Here is a 23127-nt window from a genome sequence, read left to right as displayed (position 1 = left end):
TGCCTACAACAACTCGCGTACTCAGGTGTGGCCTATATTCTCCTGCATAATTTCCCCCTTTCTCGGTCAGCCTTTCGTCGTTGGAATATACTGTGGTAAGCAAAAACCCAATGGTGCTAAGCAGCTGATGTCTGACACGGTCGCTGATTTGAAAGACGTCCCGGCGGACGGTGTCTCCCGAGTATAAAATACTCATGCCGTCCGTCTTCAGTGCATTATTTGCGACAGTCCTGCTGGGGCCTTTCTGAAGCAAGTGAAGGACAATACAGGATATTATGGCTGTGATTATTGCACACGAAAGGTTGTGCACATTGGCACGCGTATGACTTTTCCCTCGTTGACATCTCCCTTGCGTCGTGGCTATGATTTCCGAACCAGAAAGCAAGAGAAGCACCATACTGGTCCAAGTCCGATGGAGGGGTTAAATTTTCCCATGATTGACGGTTTCCCACCAGGTTACATGCATAGTGTGTGTCTTGGTTTAGTGCGGAAATTTCTCATCTTACTCAGAGCTGGGCCAATTGGACACAAGGACAGGCTTTCTTTGGAGTCCTGAAATCTGCAGAATGATAACATTGAGCAACAGAGTTTGGCTCTGAGTGCTGATGTCCCCCGAAAATGTCGCGGTGTCATCGACCTGGATCGGTGGAAGGCATCTGAGCCACGACGGTTTCTTTTGTACATAGGACCCAGTGTTTTACGGGATATCTTACATCCTGACGTTTACGAATATTTCATGTATTTTTCGGTAACCAATTTCAGAGGCTGTTAACCTTTTTCCACAACACTATGCTGATTTTTAATTGATGTTTCCAAGGTTTCTATGCCAAAATTTGCTGCTACTATTGGCCCACGCCATTTAGTCTACAACATACAACTCTTCTCTCATTTGTTCAATTTCGTCAAGCTTCATGGTTGCTTGGACCGTTTTTCCGTTTTCCCTATGAATCAGAGCTGGGGCATTTGAAGAACTATACACATGCGAAAAAATGTTCTTCTTCTGTTGTTGAATGTCGTATTTGGAAGTTGTTTTTCAGCCATTTACGCTGTTCTCATATTTGCGGACAACTCTGTTGGCATAGTGCATGAATCGTGGTTTGTACCGCCCGATTCAGTCATTTGGCCCTCTTGCACAACCAGCACTCTTTATGCCAACTCACTGAGCAGTACTCTACCAAAATGTCCACACAAGTCGTGCACGTACAAAGTGTATCTGCAGTGTAGTAAGTTCATTTTCAGTTAAAAATGTTCTGGAAACTTTTCCGGATGCACTGAGTGCTTAGCGGGAAGCCCTTGACTCAGGGCATACCTACTCTCCGGAGCAAAACGATGAACGGCTCGTACGTCAATGCAGCAGCAAACAGAATGTTTTCGTCAATCGTATTACGATGGTTGCAGTACAAAGAAACGACTGCCGTCTGATTTTACAGACGGGTCGGAGCGTGATTCCAGTGGTGACGCCACATTGTTTGCGAACATATTCATAAGCCCACCAACTCCAAAAGACTGTAGGTCCTCCCGCACCTACCAACTTTTCAATTTGTAATATGCTCACTTTCAGATGTACTAATCCGACTGCCACGATTAGTAGAAACATTCCTGTTCAAGACGCGCCATCCGTACCTGGTGATGCCCTTATTATATGTGGAGCGTACGTTTTATTTCATTACCACCATCTAGAATCCATCATCAGTTCCACGTATACAAAACTTCCCGCCGTGAGCGATCCCGAACCACGCAGTTCCACCCTGATCCTCAGGTTTACTCAACATTCCACGTACTTTATTTTCTAGGACTAACTCTCCAAATTCGAAGGCCAGCGTAATTTCCCCGGACCTGGCCAGCCATATTCTCACTGGGTAGATTACCATGTTTTAATTAAACTATTTTATAGAGAATTTAAAGAGGATTTACTCGTCGTTTCAAGGGCTGTACTTGAAGCTAGACGCTTTAGTACCCACTAGCAGTTCTGAGGCAGTCAACGAGCCCCTCTTCCGCTTTCACCCATGGATGATTTCCGAAAGTATGAAGAACATCGAAGAGATGGTCCACGCTATGCAAAGCTGGTAAGTATTAGTTGTAGTCACGATTGTTAATTTCACAAGCGTGGAAAGGTGGCTCTTGCAGGAGGCTGGCGGTGCACAAGTGTGCGTGACCAACGCGCTTACGCGGACGTTGGCACCAAACTTAGCCGAACTACTCAACTGTCGCGGAATAAATGAAAAAGAAGTCTTCGAGTCAACCAGGCTCGCCCAAGGACTTATTTGTAAGTAGTTAATTGTTATTCTATAGTTAGCTAGTTGAGTCAGTGTCTTGATGAAACTCAAAAACCTCAATAACTTCAATAACTTCGCTACAGACGCGACAACGGATAAGTTTCCGAACACAAATCTGCGACAAATAAAGGAAATCGTTCGTCGCTGGACGGAGCACGAACAGCGGAGTTTTCGGAACCGCCTGCAGAGAACAACCAAGACTGACAAATGATTTTCCTCGTGTATTTTTTGAAAACTCATTCATAAAAAAATTTGTACTTGAAGGCGCTTATTGATATCCGGAAAGGTAATACGCTGAGTAATTATGTGGGGGCAGATGAGTTATCACTTAGTGTTTAGGAAGTTACTGAGTCGTACCAGGTAAAGAGATGAATCCGTATAACGGGCTATGTTTCCGCGTCGGACGACTTTAGCTAAGTGCGGACTGGGTGCAGAAATTCCGGTACGGAGTACGCATTTTCCGCACCTGGATGCGGAAACGTCTGCACTATTTCCGCATCCGGGTACGGAGTGGGTGCGGAAATTTGTTTCATTTCCGCACAGAATCTGCACCTGGGTGCCGACATCCTTCTTGTTCACGCTATCGGGAGAGAGTAGTACTCCGGTAGCTGAATTTAGCAGCAAGCCTCAAGTACCCGTTTTTCAAAAGTGAACTATGGTAAATCGCTTAAGACACTAGCAGTAAGACCGATTTGGAATATGGAGTAGAGAGCCTGACCAGTTGGTTGAATGTGGGAAAGATGGGTGCCTTCGCGTAACAGCAAGGCCTGTGGTTATATCGACTCGGATGGTGGAAAGCCTTTTTACCACTGAAGTGACTGACACAATCGATTTCAAAGCAACCCAACTAATTACATTGACATTGGACTGTGGACCGTTCCCTTGGTTCTTAAACGTATAACGGTGTAACTAATGACTGTTCCAATAGACAATGCAAAATATCGAAAATTCCACTGAACACATACAGTTATTGCCACATCATTCGGGTGCGTCAGTGGATCATAATGAGCTTGGAAAATTCCAATCGGAAGACTTCTCATCGTCCGTAGTGAACAATAAACAGACGCTTGTCGGTGTATTATCAACTCAGCGTCTTGTTCCATACAAAGAGTAAGAGGTCTAAAATACATCCGTCGTTCTACACTAGGGTAACGCGCGCGCAGTATCCGATTCGCTGACGTACATTCCGAATGTGTGCTTCGTGGTACTCGCTAGTTCAGAAAGCAGTGGGCCTGTCAGCTACTAAAATTTGCATAAATTATTTTAATGCTCAAACCATGCTCTCGAACATCTTGGGACTACAAAATGAAATCATAGTATCCCTGTTTTTCATCAGAGCAAGACTTGTAACGAGAATATCTGAATATCTGAATACCTGAACATCTGACTGAATCATATAACTCAGCAAGATATTTCGCTGAAGACGTCGCAACTTTTTATTCTTTAAACTTTAATCGCACCATGAGTCTGTGGCGTGCTTATATCAAGCGTTTGCACCCGAGGAATTGTGAACTTTTGCCTCTCGCCGCCTAACAGAACTTTCACACTCGATTGGATGTTTAAACCTTCAGTGAAGCCAATCTGTCCTGAGAAACCGAGAAACATTGTAAAGATGTCCCAACTTTACTGAGAGTAGGGAGCAGATCGCTTCTTATCTCAGTAGAGCGTCGAACTGGCGACCTTCCGGCCAATGATTGATTACTTAGCCGTTTAACCACGGGGGCTTGACCATTGCCGTTTACTTAGCCACCTCGCAGCCTCACCCACCGTTCAATCACGGGAAACAACATCACGTGGCCACATATTGACTAGCTCCTCGAGTGATGAGTTCTCGGATGAGAACTTCAGTCATCGTGCAAATATATTATTGCCCTGAGGTACTTGTGAATGACTTACATAGATTTGAGTCAACATTATTCCATGGACCAGAAATATATCGATCACTGCTTGGTTATCCAAAAGATGACATGGAATAAGCCTGCATATCTAGCTGCCTGGACCAGCTGCCTTGCTAACCTTCGCCTGTGGAACCTGAAATCTCTAGGCAGCTTTTTGCGACCTAGAAATTCACTTTTCAAAGGTAATGAAATGCACCTGTCTGCTCAACAAATACACTATTCTCCATAACAGTCCGACTTTTCACAAGTGACCCAACTGATTTTATCCTTGGGAGTTTATGACTCACCATCTCACCATTCTTCATCACGTGAATATTTTCTGTCCTCCTTTTCACCTTCTCCTCCTGTTGATCCAGGGTACGCTTTTTCCGTTCTTTCCGGTTTGGAATAATGACAAAAGTAGTCTATGTGAAACAGACAGATATGCTTACGCAACTTTAACATGGTCTAATGTAGGCAAAACTAGTGGAGCCACCAGTAGGTTTATGGAAATTTGATTGGGCACTGATTACAACACTCCGCTCAGCAGCAACCGACGTACGAAATGACGAATACTACTGATGAATCACAGAGCAGTCCACTGTACCAGGACACTTTACACACACATGTTGAAGATTGGACGCTCTGGGACGATCACCATCATCACCATCATGAACATCATCATCAACACTACCGTCAACCCCGGTCTTCAACACGCACGCTTCCGTGCGTGCATTCAAATTTCATTTGAAGTCCCATTCAAAAGAGGAGAATTTACGGGTATGGGGAATTGACTTAGTGCTGAGCAACGGCAATGATTCCGATACACCTGCAGCCCCCGACATTCACTCAGGTGATCTAAATGGAAAATGAAAACAACAGCAGTAATATCGATAGGAACACTAACTTTGCAGCGTTTTAACCAGTGACAGTGGGGATCATGCGATCTCCATCTAGGAGCGCGTGTTATACTGATAGAACTCAGACTTTGGTATTCTCCCATATCTCTCTGCCAAGTCAGAGGCGAAACAGATCGGAAGGGCAAAGAGAAATGTTTGACATTCAACTAATGATTACATTATTTTGGGTCGACGGACAGTCGCTTTGCTGCATTTCCAAAAATGTTCTCAATGATTAAAAAGAAAGTTGGCGTTGGCAGTGCCGTGGGGAATGGCGTTGATGGTTGTGAATGTGACGGTGGCGGTGGCGGGAGCGTTGGATGGTCATTTTTCGCTTATCTGCAACCGTTTTGATAAAACTCACGTATTCCGAATCCGTAACCCAGGCACACGAGTATTCGGTCGCAAGAGATGAAGTAATTTGCTTGTCGTTACAAAAAACACTATTGTTTCATTCCTTTACTTTGGCTGAGATTGTTGCGTAGACTGTAATTTTCGGGGGTCGGAAAAGAGAACAAATGGATCACTATGACAAAATTGTGAAATAGTGAGTTATATTATGGACGAACTGATACTGTGGCTCGCAGAACTCGTGACGCTACGAGAATTCGGAAACTAACACACTAATCAGAGGGTCGCTGAAAAATATTCTGACAAAAATTCATTTTTTCACGTTTTTGGGTCAATAAGAAAGGCACAGTCCTCAAATTTGCTTCAATCATAATCAATTATTGGAGTCACTTCAGGCCGTCTAAATCACATCAGTATGGAGACATATAATATGTGCTAAAACCACATCAAAAGACACCAATGACGAAAATGACAATTGTATTTTACCTTATGTGTGATCCGTGGGAGCGTACTTATTATAAACGAGCCTAGGTCCACTCATAATTTGCAAATACGCTGTCCATCTGGGAATGCTGTTTGCTGCAGAGGGACCCAATTATAACAGGTGTTGCACATATGTTGCAGTGACTACTTCTAACCAGCTAAAAGTAGTTCAGCAACCGAAGTGATATTAGTTGATGAAGGTTGAACGTTTTGCTATCCGGCTAGAAGCTTCTTGTAGATGCCCTCGGGCTGTCTTCATTCAAGGACCACAGGAGGGCGCACATGAACCATGCTTGCGAATTCGTTTTGTTGTGCTGGCCAGTGCGGTATTTTACCATATGTGAGGGAAATTCTGGATGCTATATCAAAGGGCCTCACGAGTGCCAGGAAATGAGATTACGCTACTTACCTCCCACATATGAAGGAAGAATATCGTGGAACATAGAGCCAGAGTAACAAGCATCCATATAAAACACCAATTTGTTATACTTTTTGTTTGAATACATTTTGGCGAGGACTTCGTTCAATCCCATGGCAGTGAGCTGTAGCAAAGCACAAATAAAAAGAAAATCCGCATGAGATGGAACGACTATATCTGAACGAGTTCTGAGATTTTGGAGATACTTTCCATCATGATCAGTTGAAGGACTACGTTTGAATGCGTTTTGTTCCGTTCCCCTGAAGTTATAGCTTATTGCCTGTTGATTGTATTTACTTTATTAAATTTTCAGCGCCCCCGTATCCTCCGTAGTTCTAGCCAGCCAACCGGGTGGCATTTAGTTAGTCTCACTTGGATTTAGCACGCAAGAACCAATGTCTGAAATAATAAGCGCGTAATCAAAAATTCGAAATAATGACTTGCCGGTTTGTACGAACGGTTTACATATCAGTCCGAGTATCAATATCTCGACAGTTTTCAACCATTTCCAAATCTCATTCGCAGTGGTGGACGTAACTATGTTTGGTTACATATTATGAATCGCTACACCGATCAAAAGCCACCTGAATATGCTCAGTACAAAAAGTCCCTGTTGGGATGCATGTAGCAGCGTTGCGGCATAATTCATGTACTGCTCGTTGCGCAGTGTAGCGACTTCGTGTATGTCAAGCCAATCTGTGGGGATAATTCTAGCCCTAAACACGTTTGACGAACATTTAGGGTGACTTCCATTAAATTGAAGTATTCCAGATGCCATCTCCCTACTAACGCACTGTAATTAGTACTGAACGAACAATGATTCACACGGTGAATGGATTTGCTATATGTGTTGTCACTCCATGAATAATTCACCAGTGATGTAGTTTCATTGACTTAAGGATGGGCGACGTTATAGCCTGACTAACCGCGGATAAATCGAACATTCGGTTGCCCAGCCGTTGCCAAACGGTTATATTTTGCATCTGCAAAGCGCACCACAGGTGATTATAAATGAGGATGTAACAGTTATACATTGCTTGGCGGCTATCAACCATAGAATGCATTCTAATTCATAATGTACGAGGGCCAATTCATAGTCGCAATTCGTAGTGTTGTCTCTCTAGAACTAAACGCAGCATCTAGTCTTTGTATCACCTACAACGCAGGAGTGACCGTATACGACCAGCATCCTTGTTTATCGTATAACGCTTGCTCAAAAGTGTAAATGAATCAACCCCGAAATCATGTGAGGTGAACAACGTTGAACTTAGTAAAAACGAAATCTAAATACTGTTGCCAGTATAGCACCTTGACGCAGCCTACCAAACTTGACAGTGGGTGACGTCCGAACGCAGTAGCTTCTCTTCCGTCATTCTATAGATGTGTAGGCCTTCCATTACAGTGCTATTTGCACGGCCACATGAATATGGGAATGAAAATTGGACTATTGAAACGCCTGTTGGTTTGCTGTTGTTTCACGCATTATAGTGGCACATTTGGCTTTTAAAACACGCAGATGGTTGGAGCCAGTATTCCAATTCAGTTAGTTTTATCATTTGGCGTTCGAACGGTGACACTCAGTTCTTTCCAAATCGCGCTCTTGGCAGCATAAATAAATTTCTTAATGAAAACATCCTCATGTTGTATTCACTACTGAGAAACGATAGTATAACCAAGGTGAAACGAACCTACATTTCGAAAGAGACATTCACAAAGCCATATGCTCAGCTATTTTCTGATCCTGGTGGTCGGTTTGCAAATTTTCCGTCACCAACGGAAGTGATATCATGAGTGAGTGATTGAGTCCGCGGTAATTCCATATCTGCTCGATATTATGCTTTGATCGAGAGAGCGCTCATCTGTCCGCTGTATTCCCAGAATAGGCCCAACAACATATTCCGTTTGAAAATGTGGTTGCTGTATATGGTCTGCATTCCCTGAACTCAAGTGTTTTCTGTCTCAGCACCATTTGTTCATGGTCTGATTGATCGGTTACCGATCACTCTTGTGTAACGGTCTCCTTCCCCGCATTTGATTGGCTCTCAATGCGACTTGTGCGTTTGGTTTTTCATTTCGATTGATTCGTTCTGATTTCCTGTCGAGCTGTTGTCCGATTTTTCGGAGTTTGTTTGAGTGAATGCTCTTTCCGTTGATAACATCCTTTGCGTAATGCAAGGGACGTTATCACGCTTGACCACCTATCTATCTTTCTCTACCTAACAGACTGCTTGCGGGATCGAATCTCTGAATCGGTTAATACCCACAACGATCGGGTAGTCAAGGAGTGCACCGCCATTCCGAGTCCACATAATGTACAACTGACAATGGGAGATTTATGATATGCAAGCGAATAAAAGTTATCCTGGTTTCCTGGCTTGCATCTGTAAACCGACTGTTCACCTCCCGCCATATGCGAGTCAAGAAGCCGTGGAAAGATTCACGAAAGATGAACTGCGACTTGCCAATCGACATGGAACCCAAGGCGAGACAGGCACTCTAAGAGCTCAGATTGTTACCGGAGAATGGCGGCGATACGGATCTGAGGGGCTACTATGCAGCCAATTGACTGCACTGCAAATGAACATGGATTTCGACTATCCATTACTGAGGTTTGAGACAACACAGTCAGTCAAAATAAGACCTCAATCCGTGCAAACCACGGTCGACCCACCCCAATTTCCGCAAATCTGAAGAGATACCTGGTCATTCACAACCGCGCGTTACTGAATAATTTCGATCGATGCCTATGATATAATAGTAACCCACAGTCTGGAGGTTATAAACCGGGTTTCTCTTGGACTTTGCCTAAAGAGAATAAGCGCCACATGAATAGCGAGAATATTAACCACGCGCTTCACAAATGCGAAAACGCTGACTTGCACACTAGTATTCTGGCTGTGATCAGCAAGTGCATCAGTACCTCACGTTTTCACTGAAGGCTTACTTGCTAGGCCGCAAGCACAAGTGTGAACTCGGTCACGAGCTGCTTCACAATTCCCTATGACCTTATAACTAGTGTTCGTTCAAGCGAATTTACCGTTCTAGAATGCAGTAAAACCGGTTAGTCTGCTCTACGGTACTAATGTTTATCCATACGCAGAGTCATGTTACGTGCACCTTGTGATACACAGTGAACAAATTCATTTAATTTCTGAGCACGACCTGCTGTTTACGGTAGTCAATTACCACACCCTTGTAAGCATCGTCGTGCTCGTAGTCATGGAACTCTTTGTCTTGAAACGTGTTGCTGAAATAAAAAACGCGAATGCGCAGTTGGCCTGTCGCAAAAAAATACATGTACTTTGAATGGAAAGAAATGAAAACAATTGAAATTCTTTTGGAAGTTTGCTCCCGGTCTTGATATTGAATAAACTTTTACGACGATAAGTGCATCCTGTGTCCCACTTTCGATTAAGTGTAAACTGACGATCTTCATCGTAACACTGGTGTATAGATCCCACAAAGATCCGGGTAGGCAGACAACATAGACAATTACACATTATTGGGTGAAAAGGTAGTAGGTGTATTTAAATATACAGCCAAACACCACCAGTAACAGATTATATAAGGATACCCTCACCCAGTGTCCGTGAATGTTATTTGATCGGGCAGTAAACGACTTACGATTACTGAAAACTAGAAGCAAGCATTAAATGCAATGAACGGGTGGAAACTTCATGCTTTCTCTAGTGGCGCAAAAAAAAGTTTTCTCCAACCTCATTTCATTCACGATTTATATCCATAACATTTACGATGTAGAATGGGATATATTGAAGCCAAAGGGCGAGAAGCGATTTCTGCAGTCTAGTTACTATCAGACTAATAGACTAATTACTATCAGATGCGTGTACGTGGTATTTACTTTCGATTGTTTGCACTATCGTCGAAGGCGGTGGTGAATATATTCTTCGCTGGAATTTGCACCCAAGACGTGATAGGCTTGGAAAATTTCGCCTGAAGTGAAAACAAATGACAGTTAAGTTGCGGAATTTGAAAAAGGCAAGCATAGTGCTTAGGACTGCGCGCTTACAACTGACCCCATGTTACATCGGCGCGGCTGGTATCATCAACTCGGTTGCCTCGTCTGCAGTACAACGCGGGGTGAGTAAGCCGTAGCGGCTCTGTAATAATTTTTGTCCATCATTAACGTTTTCACTCTGAAATAAGCTGCGCTGCCCACAATTGTCGTTTTAACGAAATGTTTATTAAAATTCCATCACGGTTGCTGTACTGATCTCTTCATGAGTTTCCGCTTGCTCCCCATTGCGCCACTCTGGTGATCTGACAGCTGCTGCTGCTTGTTATACTGGGGCTTGTATTGTCCTGGATCGCTGAACCAAAGGCCTTCTCATTGATTGGCCTACTATATCGATGATGGACATTTACAACACCTTGTGGAAGAAACAGAACAAAAGCCCGTATATTGTTGTTGTTGTTGTTGAAGACATTAATGGCCAAGTGGGCAGACTTGGCGCATCCGCGATTTGTTTGGGTGGGTGCAGAACCAAAGTTGAAATTCACTGACCAAGGCACACCTTTACAAAAACCAACCGGCATTAGAGCCACACTACATCGAAATTAGCTATACGTGGCGTCGCTCGCAAGACAGCATCTGTGTAAACCCTGATCATAGGCATTTTCGGCGTTGAATAATCATGCACGATCACTCTACTTGAATGAGGAATACACCGCAGCTGACCGTTGGGAAACCTTTGAAGCCTAATGTTAAAAAAGCCTACCAGAACCACTATTGACGTCCCTACCGAACAAGCCGACATCTGATGCTAATTTCTACAAGGAAGGTTTGTCTGGAAGATGCTCATCATTTCGCTTGTGGAATGGTGCAACAAGCTAGATTCACCTCTTGAACTCAGCCAACGCTCATCATCATCATGATTGGCGGCAGCTTGACATTAGTGGTAACCGCTGTTGCTTCTCCATGTTACAAACGCAATTTATTTGAAAACTTTGCTATGAAATAAAACAATAAATGTAGACTACGACAAGACTTGTTGCTAGCTCGCTACAATCATTCTTACGCGCCCACATCTCGAAGCATTATTTTAGGCAAACTTTTGGGAGACTGACAACAAAGAAGCGAGTGACGTCAGTTAACACCCATATCCGGCAGCGTCACAAACTTGAGTTAGCTTCGATAAGGAAATCACGAATCTTCGAAGTTTACGAGTGATTTGAGGGCCTGGAATGAATGAAGTACATTTTTAAAATTTACACAAAAATATCTTCTATGCTCAAACTAGGGTTACATTAAATTTTATGTGCACCTATGGGTTCATTGTGCTTACCTGTCACCCAAATGATGAGTTACTGTGTGAGGTTTGTTCGTGAGGAGATCGCCACAGTTTTTTCATGCGGTTGCCGCGATTAGGGATGCACGTACGTCCACGCCAATATTGATACCCCGCAAGTTTGTCAATGAAGAGTTGAGCGAGGATCGCTCATGCAATGCAATGGATTCTGAATTCGAAAATTATCATTTGTTTTCCAGTCTCCGCTGAAAATGTGCTCTTGTTATCGGTTTTCGGTCGGTTGTTTTTGGAACACATTATGTTGGATCGTGGCAAAGCAAGAGAACTTAGGCTTATATGTGAAGTTTGAAGATAAAGGCGAATCTCATACACAAATCTGTGACATGCGGATCATGTTTCGAATTCTGGACCCGCATGGGTTGTAAGTGGCATTCCCCATTCTCAGAGGATATGTCAGTCTACCGTACGTTCTGTTTTGTGGTAGAGCTTTCAGACATGGCCACTGAAAGTAACTAACCGAAGACGCTTTTAATCCCTCGATCAGAAACGTGCATCTCAGAACCGAATCTGATGTAAATGGGTGTCTGTAAGCGCTAAACCACAAAGTTAGAAAAGAAGTGTTCGTGTGTGCAACAGAGACTTCCATCGATCAAGTGTGATTGTAAGAAATGAACTTCGAGAATTCTGTGAATGTCGATGTGAATATCCTTCCAGGATAAACAAAACCCCCTGACTATGTCAATGCGAGACCTTCTCTCGTTGCGGGCAAAAATAAGGATCCGAAAATATTGAGAAAACCTGGGGTGAACCAAATGATCTCGGAGACCGAATAATCAAATTAATATGCTTACTCACCTACTCTAGGAGGCTAAGTAGTTCATAGTGATTCAGTTGATGTTTCGATACCTAAGACCTATCATATTCACAGAATAATAGAACAACATCCACCCACAAGGCCTTCACGTACAAAATTAGTATTTCCTGCTTAAGAATGGCCGGAAAGTCTTCGAGGGAAATCAGAGCATTTCAACTGGGAAAACAGGAAACTGGATGTTTGCGGATTCTCTGAATCACTTCGGAAAAAGCTCTACCACTTCGTTCAATCATTCATCAGAAGACGGCTCGATGGTGGATGAGTGAATTTGCGGAACCTTTCAACAATTTCATCCTGGATGCAGCAACGTAGCATATACGAAGGTTAATAGGTACCGATCGATTTTGTGCTGTATTCGCCAGAATTCGGTTCGCTGTTATCATTCACATTGCGTTTTATCGCAGTCGGGAAAATATTTGCCATCCACAAATTTATTCCACCCAGGTTATCCAATTGACTTTGGCTTAGACCTGACTAACCTCTCAGTAGGTCAAATTAACAACATCCCTATTTAAAGATGAAAATTTGATCAAATTACCCCGACGAAACCCGGTATTTGCACATATACAATCCAAGTTAATGTCACGTTCAGTGTTAGACTCTAGATAGAATCGGATCCTCTTAGGATGTTTAAATTGCTATCGGATTCCACATCACCACTACGAACAGATGTGGTCAACTATATCTTGATGAGCAAACCTCGGAATATTTGCTGGAGATTTCTCCGAGCCAACTCCGCAAAACTCCAGGACGTTTCGCAATTCGGCATCATCATAAGGCTGTGGGATCTACGATCGTATTCCGGTCACGGTACTAAATATAGGAGGTAAAATTGATGAACAAGTTTCTAATCGTTAGCGGCGTCACGCACGTGTCAGTTTTAGCTGGTTTAGGATTTGCAGTGACGGTCGCGTGGTTGGTGGTATCTGGAGATTTTGAATATCAAATAATGTCACGGTTTCTTTGGAGTCCGTGACCACCGCAAACGAGATACGACGGAGACGGTACCGTACGAGGGAGCTCTGTAACTGCGTGGTGAATCTCGTGAGACAAGAACTATCAGAATCGGCTGCCGCATACCGCTGTCACCCCTGTTTCCCCAAAATTCAGATGTAACTTGACTTGCCGCCAGCGGTGAATCAGAATGGGGGCGGTTTTCCGGGAGCTACAGGATAATTGCAAAGGTGACTGAGATACTGTAACGATCAGCAGTGATCCAGACGTGCTGGTTACTATCCGCCGTTAGGTCGCTGTAACCCTTGAACCAGTCGACGCATCTAAACCACCAGGATATTCAGCAAAACACAGGAGAACGGGAAGAGCAACTTGAAGATGGGTAACCAACCGCTTTTACACTCGCTCATTTGGAAGGGTATATAGACGACTTCCCGATCGGATTTGTACGTGCCGCCACTAATATCAACAATTAAATATCCATCCCTTCCCGACAGCAGATGTCGTGAAGACAAACGAACCCTTCTAACTAGAGTGGTCATGAGGAAAAAAAATTCTAACTCAGGTTTATCCAAATTGGTTCCGTGTGTGTGCTTCAGAATTTCATTCAATCACCTCTAATCAGCTCCGTTTTTCATCTCTTCTCAATTGCCGGCGTACATGCTATAAGTGTGGCCATCTGTCTTGGGTCGGGGTGGTGTCGCCTGATGTCTTAAGGACATTTGTGGCACGACGGTATGACTGGCGGACAAAACATGCACTTTAAACTTGGCTTTCCGGACTGGGAACTGCTCTTCGAGCACCTGATTCCCCATTGGGATCTCCAATGTGGCTGCAGTTGTTTCTCAAGGTTTCGTTCAGTCGTCCCTCTTTGTTTCCGACGCTTGTCGACGGATTTCTGTCACTTCCTAAAAGGATTACAACCACCCACAAAGAATAAGTACTTACTTTCCTATCATTAGGTGAAAAATTTCATGGCTATCAAGGTTATAAACGGTAGGCATTCATTACGATGTTCAAAAATGTGTTCAGCCAGAATAACTCGTTCGTCCATGTGAAGATCACCTCTACATTGTCTTTGCACAATACGATATAACTGTGGGAGATCATGTGTAATGAGACGGTAGATGAAAATAATCCTCCAGACATAGTACCGTGCGAGGTTGGAAACGTTGACCCATTCCAGAAAGGAGTAGTCAAAATGCCAGTATCATGTATAAACGGCGGACCATCCGATCACTTTCCACATCACCACTACGAACAGATGTAGTCAACTTTATGTTGATGAGCAAACCTCGGAATATTTGTTGGAGATTTCTTCGAGCCGCCTCCGCAAAATCCGGGACGTTTCGCAATCCAACATCATCATAAGTCTGCGGCTGTGGGATCTACGATCGTATTCCGGTCACGGTACTAAATATAGGAGGTAAAATTGATGAACAAGTTTCTAATCGTTAGCGGCGTCACGCACGTGTCAGTTTTAGCTGGTTTAGGATTTGCAGTGACGGTCGCGTGGTTGGTGGTATCTGGAGATTTTGAATATCAAATAATGTCACGGTTTCTTTGGAGTCCGTGACCACCGCAAACGAGATACGACGGAGACGGTACCGTACGAGGGAGCTCTGTAACTGCGTGGTGAATCTCGTGAGACAAGAACTATCAGAATCGGCTGCCGCATACCGCTGTCACCCCTGTTTCCCCAAAATTCAGATGTAACTTGACTTGCCGCCAGCGGTGAATCAGAATGGGGGCGGTTTTCCGGGAGCTACGGGACAATTGCAAAGGTGACTGAGATACTGTAACGATCAGCAGTGATCCAGACGTGCTGGTTACTATCCGCCGTTAGGTCGCTGTAACCCTTGAACCAGTCGACGCATCTAAACCACCAGGATATTCAGCAAAACACAGGAGAACGGGAAGAGCAACTTGAAGATGGGTAACCAACCGCTTTTACACTCGCTCATTTGGAAGGGTATATAGACGACTTCCCGATCGGATTTGTACGTGCCGCCACTAATATCAACAATTAAATATCCATCCCTTCCCGACAGCAGATGTCGTGAAGACAAACGAACCCTTCTAACTAGAGTGTTCATGAAAAAAAAATTCTAACTCAGGTTTATCCAAATTGGTTCCGTGTGTGTGCTTCAGAATTTCATTCAATCACCTCTAATCAGCTCCGTTTTTCATCTCTTCTCAATTGCCGGCGTGCTAGCTATAAGTGTGGCCATCTGTCTTGGGTCGGGGTGGTGTCGCCTGATGTCTTAAGGACATTTGTGGCACGACGGTATGACGGACCAAAACCTCCGTTTTTCATCTCTTCTCAATTGCCGGCGTACATGCTATAAGTGTGGCCATCTGTCTTGGGTCGGGGTGGTGTCGCCTGATGTCTTAAGGACATTTGTGGCACGACGGTATGACTGGCGGACAAAACATGCACTTTAAACTTGGCTTTCCGGACTGGGAACTGCTCTTCGAGCACCTGATTCCCCATTGGGATCTCCAATGTGGCTGCAGTTGTTTCTCAAGGTTTCGTTCAGTCGTCCCTCTTTGTTTCCGACGCTTGTCGACGGATTTCTGTCACTTCCTAAAAGGATTACAACCACCCACAAAGAATAAGTACTTACTTTCCTATCATTAGGTGAAAAATTTCATGGCTATCAAGGTTATAAACGGTAGGCATTCATTACGATGTTCAAAAATGTGTTCAGCCAGAATAACTCGTTCGTCCATGTGAAGATCACCTCTACATTGTCTTTGCACAATACGATATAACTGTGGGAGATCATGTGTAATGAGACGGTAGATGAAAATAATCCTCCAGACATAGTACCGTGCGAGGTTGGAAACGTTGACCCATTCCAGAAAGGAGTAGTCAAAATGCCAGTATCATGTATAAACGGCGGACCATCCGATCACTAATTTGGCGCACTAACCACTGAGCTATATCGCACTCTGTAGTGACAGTGCTCTCGCACCAATAGAGGGCAACTAATGGTTCTAACATGACTTTCGTTGAAGAGGCAACAACATGGCGGGGATCGAGTTGCATGATTCTCAAATGTGGATTTGTAGCAGGTTAGTCAGGGAGAATTGCACGTTGCGCTTTTGTAAATCGTAGGTCTTTTCTTGGTTGCAGAAGGCTTTGTTTACGTTAACCTAAAGCCTACGAAAACATTAGGTGAACTCACATTTTGCTAGTACTGGAAATTTCGATTAAGCCAACTATGATGATATATGTGTCCCGCGTTTTTGCTTAATCCGGACCTTCAAAATTTAAATGGGTTATCTATTTGACACAGACCAGTTTTTTTGTACAAGGTGACGAGTCAACTATCTCATGTTTGGACAGAATTCTGAAATGCGCCTTAATTCATGATACAGTTGAAGAGACCTGCATACACCAGAAAATTTACCTAGGCTGTTGGTGAAAAGCTATCTCAAATGATCACTGAATGCTTTGTGTATGACATCCTATCAGATTACCGCCTAAATTGGGGTATTGGCTGGACACCCAGCCTCTGATGTTCTGTTTGCATGCCGTAGGGTACCGGTCAAATTTCCGGATGAAACTCATTTCTTACAATAAAACAAAATGCTGACCCCAATGGCAGGGGACTACGGCTCACATACTGTCATAAGACTAAAATGCACCAGGACGGGTAATCCATGCTTCATGTCTTGTCTATCCCCAATTATTTTCCTTCCTAACCAATTACCGAAAGAGGAAAAATTTTGTGCTGGTGTTGCGCATTGGTCTGCGTCTACTAGAGAGGATGTTGCCGAGCTGCAGATAGCGTCTAGCAAACTTCACTGTAGGAGAGTTGGTATACTGTAGTCCCTATGTCGCAGTCTGTGGATAGACAGGTCTAGTGAACCACGTAATTACTGTTCAGTACAGAATGCTTTTGAACGTGAGGCACAAGAAACATATCAGTAGATCAATTGTAGATCAACTGTCACCGCATCAACCCCTATCTAATGAAACCTGAAACGAGAGCCCGATAGTGTGCAGTCGAAAACTATCCATTATTCGTATGAGTTGCACGTCGTTTCAAGAATAGTCATACGCAATTTGTTGTGGATTAACTCTGTGGTTAACCGGCTTTTTGTGCCGCTTGTTGTTACAATAGTTAGTTCCTGAGTAAGTTTTCTTTCCCCCCTAAGAATGGGTCACTCTATTGTGTGCTCTCACTCTGTACGATGCTGCGCCACCACCGTATCCAAAACTTCTTGATCGGACCAACAAGATAGTAGTGGGGGACAATGTTTATCTCGCTTTGGCCGTCCGTGCTTATAAGCATAGACAAGTTGACGAACCTAATACAACAAACGTGTGTCGTTAGAGTACAACCGTAAGAACGGACAAACGATTCTTTGGTAGGCAAACTGTCACCGTCCCAACGACTCTCACTTAGCATTCTATTGGGTACTAACGGCCTCTAAACCGCTATTGTGACCACGATACGGGACACCTGCAATTCATTCCATTGTGCTAAAATAACAAAACCTAGTGCGTGTCGTTCAAGAACAGATGTTGTGGGCAGGCTCGACGTGGGTTTCGGCTTTGTGTCTCGCTTTGCGCAGCTGCATTAGATGAACTGTGTACAGAGCTGCCTCGCGGACATGAAGACAGATTGACGGCAGGATCTTAGCGAAGAAATCCATCTAGTCATGTAAACGAAAGATTCGCCACGCATAAGAAGGACTGAGGATCGTGCAGGTTCAACACACGTTTGGACTAATGCCTAAGAATGCCCCCAAAGCACAGGAAAGTTTACGCAAAACATTCAAAATTCACGAGGAAAAGTGGCCATTATGCCAAAGAGTGGTGAAAATTGTCAGTGAGGCACACTGGATGTCGAGTGGATGGTGGACCAGTGATTAAAAATGTATGTATGAGAAGTGTTAGTGAATATCACTATATCGGAATTTCGGACATCTCGGCGCGCTCTGATATAAACTACTCAGCAGGGACCATGTGAAATAATTCAGCTACGGGGCAGATGAGTAAAGCTCTGTGCTCTCTGCAAAATAAAATACTTATTAATACTATGGCCGGTCTCCTCCGTCTTGTAGCTCACAAGGTATTCTCTATCCCCGAGATTCCGTCAACATCGCGTTCTACTTGAACCAAAATTGGACTGATTTCGGCAAAGGCCCCCATTGCATACGAATTTGGTTTAGACGAGAGACCAAAATGAATCCAGTCGAATCTCGCCCGTGGTGTTTCACTTGAACTGAATGCACAACTGGAGAAAAAATTTAAGCTTTAGCAACCACATGAATAGTACAGTTGATGTTACTAAGCCTGTGGTGTTGATAATGAAGTATATGCAATTTTGAAGATCATCAATGAAAGAGAGGATGCTGGATGCATCAGCTATTGATCGTAAGTGTGAAGGAATGTAAACTCATCGAGACGGTTTCAGTTATTTTTAAATCAGTCAGGCAAGCTGGCTTGTTGAAAACTCACTAAAGTTATTTAAGGAGACCATCCGGTTTCGAAAAATTTCTACGATATATTTGGTTCAAAATCCCCCAAATAGATCGAATCGTATGAAAGCAACCTGACAATTAGAGTCTCTGTGCGTTTCAGTGAAATTCCCCAATGGACAATGATATTGTAAATTAAACAAACAGATCTCTGAAATTTGGCGTCAAAATATTGGAACCACACCACACACTGAAAATGAGACAGAGGTATTGATATGAATTGTGGTTTGGCCGCCTGCCGTTCCGTCACACCGAGGGTTCCGGGGTTATGATGGTTGAACGTTGGGCTGTTTCGTGATTGTTCCTCGAAGTATTGCGATTTTGCCTAACTATACAGGCATTTCACCGTGCAGCTTTTGCCGAGCAGTTTGGAGAACCTTTTCGATTGTAGCCTCTGCCAACCGTCGAATTATGGAAAATAAATCAGCCCAAAAGGAAGTTTGTCTAACTGCAACATTCGGCTAGAGGAGAAAACAGATGGCCAAAATTATTGTTAACAACAGCTCCTTCAATGCCGACTGACGGAGTTGTCTTCCTATAGAGGAGAACCTACTCTAATTCCTCAACTGAGTAGCGACCTATCTAACTAACCATCTACCTACTTACATACACATCTAACTTATCAGTCTAACAATCTATCTATCTATCCATCTATCTATCTATCTAACTATCTACATATCTATCTATATAGCTATTTATCTAACTATCTATTTATATATCTATCTATCCATCTATCTACCTGTCTGTCTGTCTGTCTATATAATCAACAATCTATCTATCCATTTATTTCTCAATCAATACATCTATCTAACTATTTATTTATATGTCTGTCTAAATGACTAGCTACCTACTCTCTACATATAACTATATCTTTCTACCTGACTATCAATCTATCTATCTATCTATCTATCTATCTATCTATCTATCTATCTATCTATCTATCTATCTATCTATCTATCTATCTATCTATCTATCTATCTATCTATCTATCTATCTATCTATCTATCTATCTATCTATCTATCTATCTATCTATCTATCTATCTATCTATCTATCTATCTATCTATCTATCTATCTATCTGTCTATCTATATATCGATCTGTCTATGTATCTATCTCTCTACATATCTATCTATCTATATGTCTTTCTTTCTGTCAATATATATTTCAATCCATGCTTCACTCTGTCTGCTTTCCCCTCTTTGTTTGCAAATATGTAGGCAGGTTTACATGTACGTAGTTATGTGCGTTTGCCATTATTTCAGCAACACTTGCAATTATCTAGGAGTTCGCAGGTGCATTCTCCCAAATACGCCATGCACACCGAGCTGTCCGAAGGCCACAGGCAGGGCGTAGCTCATTTCAGCTTTGTGCACCAATCGCCATAGTTCTCCGTACCGAGCAGATGTAGCCTCCCAGACCGTAGAAATCAGCAACATGTTTCAGAATCCTGTCCACCTAAACAAATAGGACAAAACTGATATATGGGAAGTCCCTTAAGGCACTAGCGGTAACACTGGCTTTGCTGTCCGCTTGTAGTGTGACGTCATTCGAACGTTTCCAATGAGATTGCATTCTTAAATTTTCATGAAACTTGATTAGAGCTAAACTTCACTATGCAGACTTGCCCAACCATTCATTCTATCGATTTTGTGCCTGCAAGCTTACTGACGCTAACATTGTTCCTCGCGCGCCCTTTCCAAGTGAGCTTTACATTACCGGCAGCAACGTAGCTACTAGCATTGCAGAGGACATGGCGACTCTGAGATTACAAGTTGGCAAAAAATATTTGACAGGGTAACCAGTTATACCGACAGGAGGGCCACGCGAAACGCATTCAAACTTTGTCCTTCAGCTGATCTTTTTGGACAGTATTTCCGAAAAGTCAACGCTAGTTCACCTGGAACACCGATTCTGTGCCTAACTGCTCCCCCGCCCAAAGGAATCATAGAGGGCTGAGAAACTGCTTATTTGCCAACGACTATGCAGGAGCCGTCGAAATCCTGAAGTTGGGTTCAAAACATGGACCATCCGTTCCGTACGATCACGCTTAAATCGTTGAGAATTTCGAGTTCACGAGAAACATCCGTCATGTCTTGTGACTGCTCTACGCCAGGAGTTTCAAAGACAATCCTTGCCTTCATGCATTCGAAATATATGTTCAGAAATATGAAGCTTTAAATGGTGTCCTGTTATTATGTTTCTATGTTTTGCAATGTTTTTCGTTCTGCTATGTGAAGTGGGTGGCGCATTTTCTGGCGTGCGGTCGTGGAGATCCTGCTGCACAGCCTCCTACGCGTACGGATAAAAACCGCACTGGTCAGTAACGGAATGAAAATCCAAGCATGGTTTTTGCTTGTTCTTTGCATGGTCTTTGTATGTACATAGGCTGTGGCCATCTGCTAGAAGCTTTTAGTCGGGGATTGAACAACACTCAGCCTTCGTCGATTAATGTCACCTCTGCTGCTGATCTAGTTTGAACCAGTAACAATCCTCTGAAGTTTTGTTGTCCGTGTGCAGAAACCATTATTGGTAGGTGAATACCGTCTTATTTCTTGAAAAAATCTTCAAATCATTTTTGAATGCACGCAGGGAAGCGTCAGTGTTGATCACGGATGCTGACTATGATGATGATGAGTGTGATGACTGCATTAAAGCGCTAAATCCCTAACAATTGTTGTATAAGTATGATGTGAGGAAACAGTAGAGTGTTTACTGATTCATCAGTAAATTGCGGTAGCTTGCCCGGGCACCCGGATAAAGCAGCTCTAGACAGTATCAATCTTTTGAAGAAAGAAAGAAGACACAATAATTGTTTCGGTAGAACGTAACGATGCTTTGAACCAGTAAACTTAGATGATGTTTAAGGAACGTTTCGGAATTGATATTTATTGATCAATCGGACTCTTCACCACGAGCACGTGGTATCTAATTGTATAACTACGGATGTTGAGTTAGGCGGTACTTCATTGTGTGGAGTAAGACGCAATCTTATTTAATAATGGTCTGATATGTTTCTGTTTATTGTTTATTTCAGGCGACGGGAGGTCGTCCAGTTGGAATTTTCCAAGGTCAATATGATGTACTGATGCACCGGAATGATAGGGCAACAGTAGCAGGTGTTCAGCGCAACATTTGCTGTTTTGGACTGTCTATGGTGACAGTCACTACATATGCTATAATACGTTCAGGGAACCAAGTGGACACTCTACATTACGATGACAGTCTCCTTGGTTGAGCTGTTTGGAAATCGATTGTGTCAATCACAGTGTGCCGGACTGGCTTAGTAACCAAAAGCAAAATATTTTGATGGAAATATAAGATGCTGCGGCCAACAAGTTCCATCCGAGAAACCTCTCCATATGGTTTGTTTCAAATATCTAGCTTGTGACAAGTGGTAGTTAACTTGAATACGGCAGTGGTCCGCCTCATCACACATTCTCGGGTCCGTAGATCCATACGGAATAATCAGGCCCTCAATCGTGTTTTCACGTCGTTCACACTTCTCGCCTGATTTGGCAGGAATGTCATACACAAAAATGTGGTTCTGGACTTCGTGCGCCTGTTCACAATGCGGTGGACGGCAGGTATTGGCGCAGTTTAGGTGAAAATCACACTACTGTATTGCTCGCGAAATACAGATATCCGGATAAGTAACAGGGTGACACTCAGTTTGTCACGGCACCAAAGTATATTTCACCAGGCGGTGGGAGCGATTCCCGCGTTGAAATCCTTCAGTTTGAAACAAAAAATAATGCCTCTAACCAGCTTGTTTGAAGTTAGATTATTGCGTCTTCCAGGGCTACTAACAAACTATTTCTGGTAAGCAAAGGCTCTCAAAATATTTACTTGCGGTGATTCTGGTAATGCTTGCCAGTGTGAAATTTAGGCAAAGCGCACCAGGTGAATGTTCTCTCAACTGAACTTTTTGGCGGCTGCAAAGCCTTGTGTAGCATTCTTCAACGTTTTTTTGATTTTGTAACATGATACGCATGATGGTGTCCGCAGGAAAAAGTGGAGCTCGTTCATGTGGTCAGAAACTTTCATTTTTCCACAAGAGGGCAGTTCCTTGTTTACGAAGAAGAACCCTGAGAGATTAGAGCCATTTTGATCTGTTAGGACACAGCGCAGACGTCAAAGCGATTTTGAAACTCGGCAAACTTTTAGTGGGGATTCACGCGGTCAGTGGGTTCTTTATATGAGCGGCGATATACACCGTAGATCATTTGCT

General features: G+C 43.3%; 1 protein-coding gene across 1 annotated transcript in view; it reads right to left on the bottom strand.

Moving 5' to 3' along the window:
- T265_11950 (hypothetical protein) overlaps nucleotides 1-23127 on the bottom strand; it is a gene marked incomplete at both ends in the record, with an annotated part of 39131 nt that overhangs the window by 2773 nt on the left and 13231 nt on the right. The window contains 6 exons of the mRNA XM_009178794.1: nucleotides 4462-4578; nucleotides 4983-5011; nucleotides 6296-6428; nucleotides 9491-9551; nucleotides 10167-10258; nucleotides 11446-11504. Coding sequence (XP_009177058.1) covers nucleotides 4462-4578; nucleotides 4983-5011; nucleotides 6296-6428; nucleotides 9491-9551; nucleotides 10167-10258; nucleotides 11446-11504 — 491 coding nt within the window. The remainder of the gene's footprint in view (nucleotides 1-4461; nucleotides 4579-4982; nucleotides 5012-6295; nucleotides 6429-9490; nucleotides 9552-10166; nucleotides 10259-11445; nucleotides 11505-23127) is intronic.

Source organism: Opisthorchis viverrini (genome assembly GCF_000715545.1).
Source record: "Opisthorchis viverrini unplaced genomic scaffold opera_v5_660, whole genome shotgun sequence".
Classification (NCBI taxonomy): Eukaryota; Metazoa; Platyhelminthes; class Trematoda; order Opisthorchiida; family Opisthorchiidae; genus Opisthorchis; species Opisthorchis viverrini.
The sequence above is the reverse complement of the archived record's forward strand: the minus strand, read 5'-3'. Positions and strand labels throughout refer to the sequence as shown.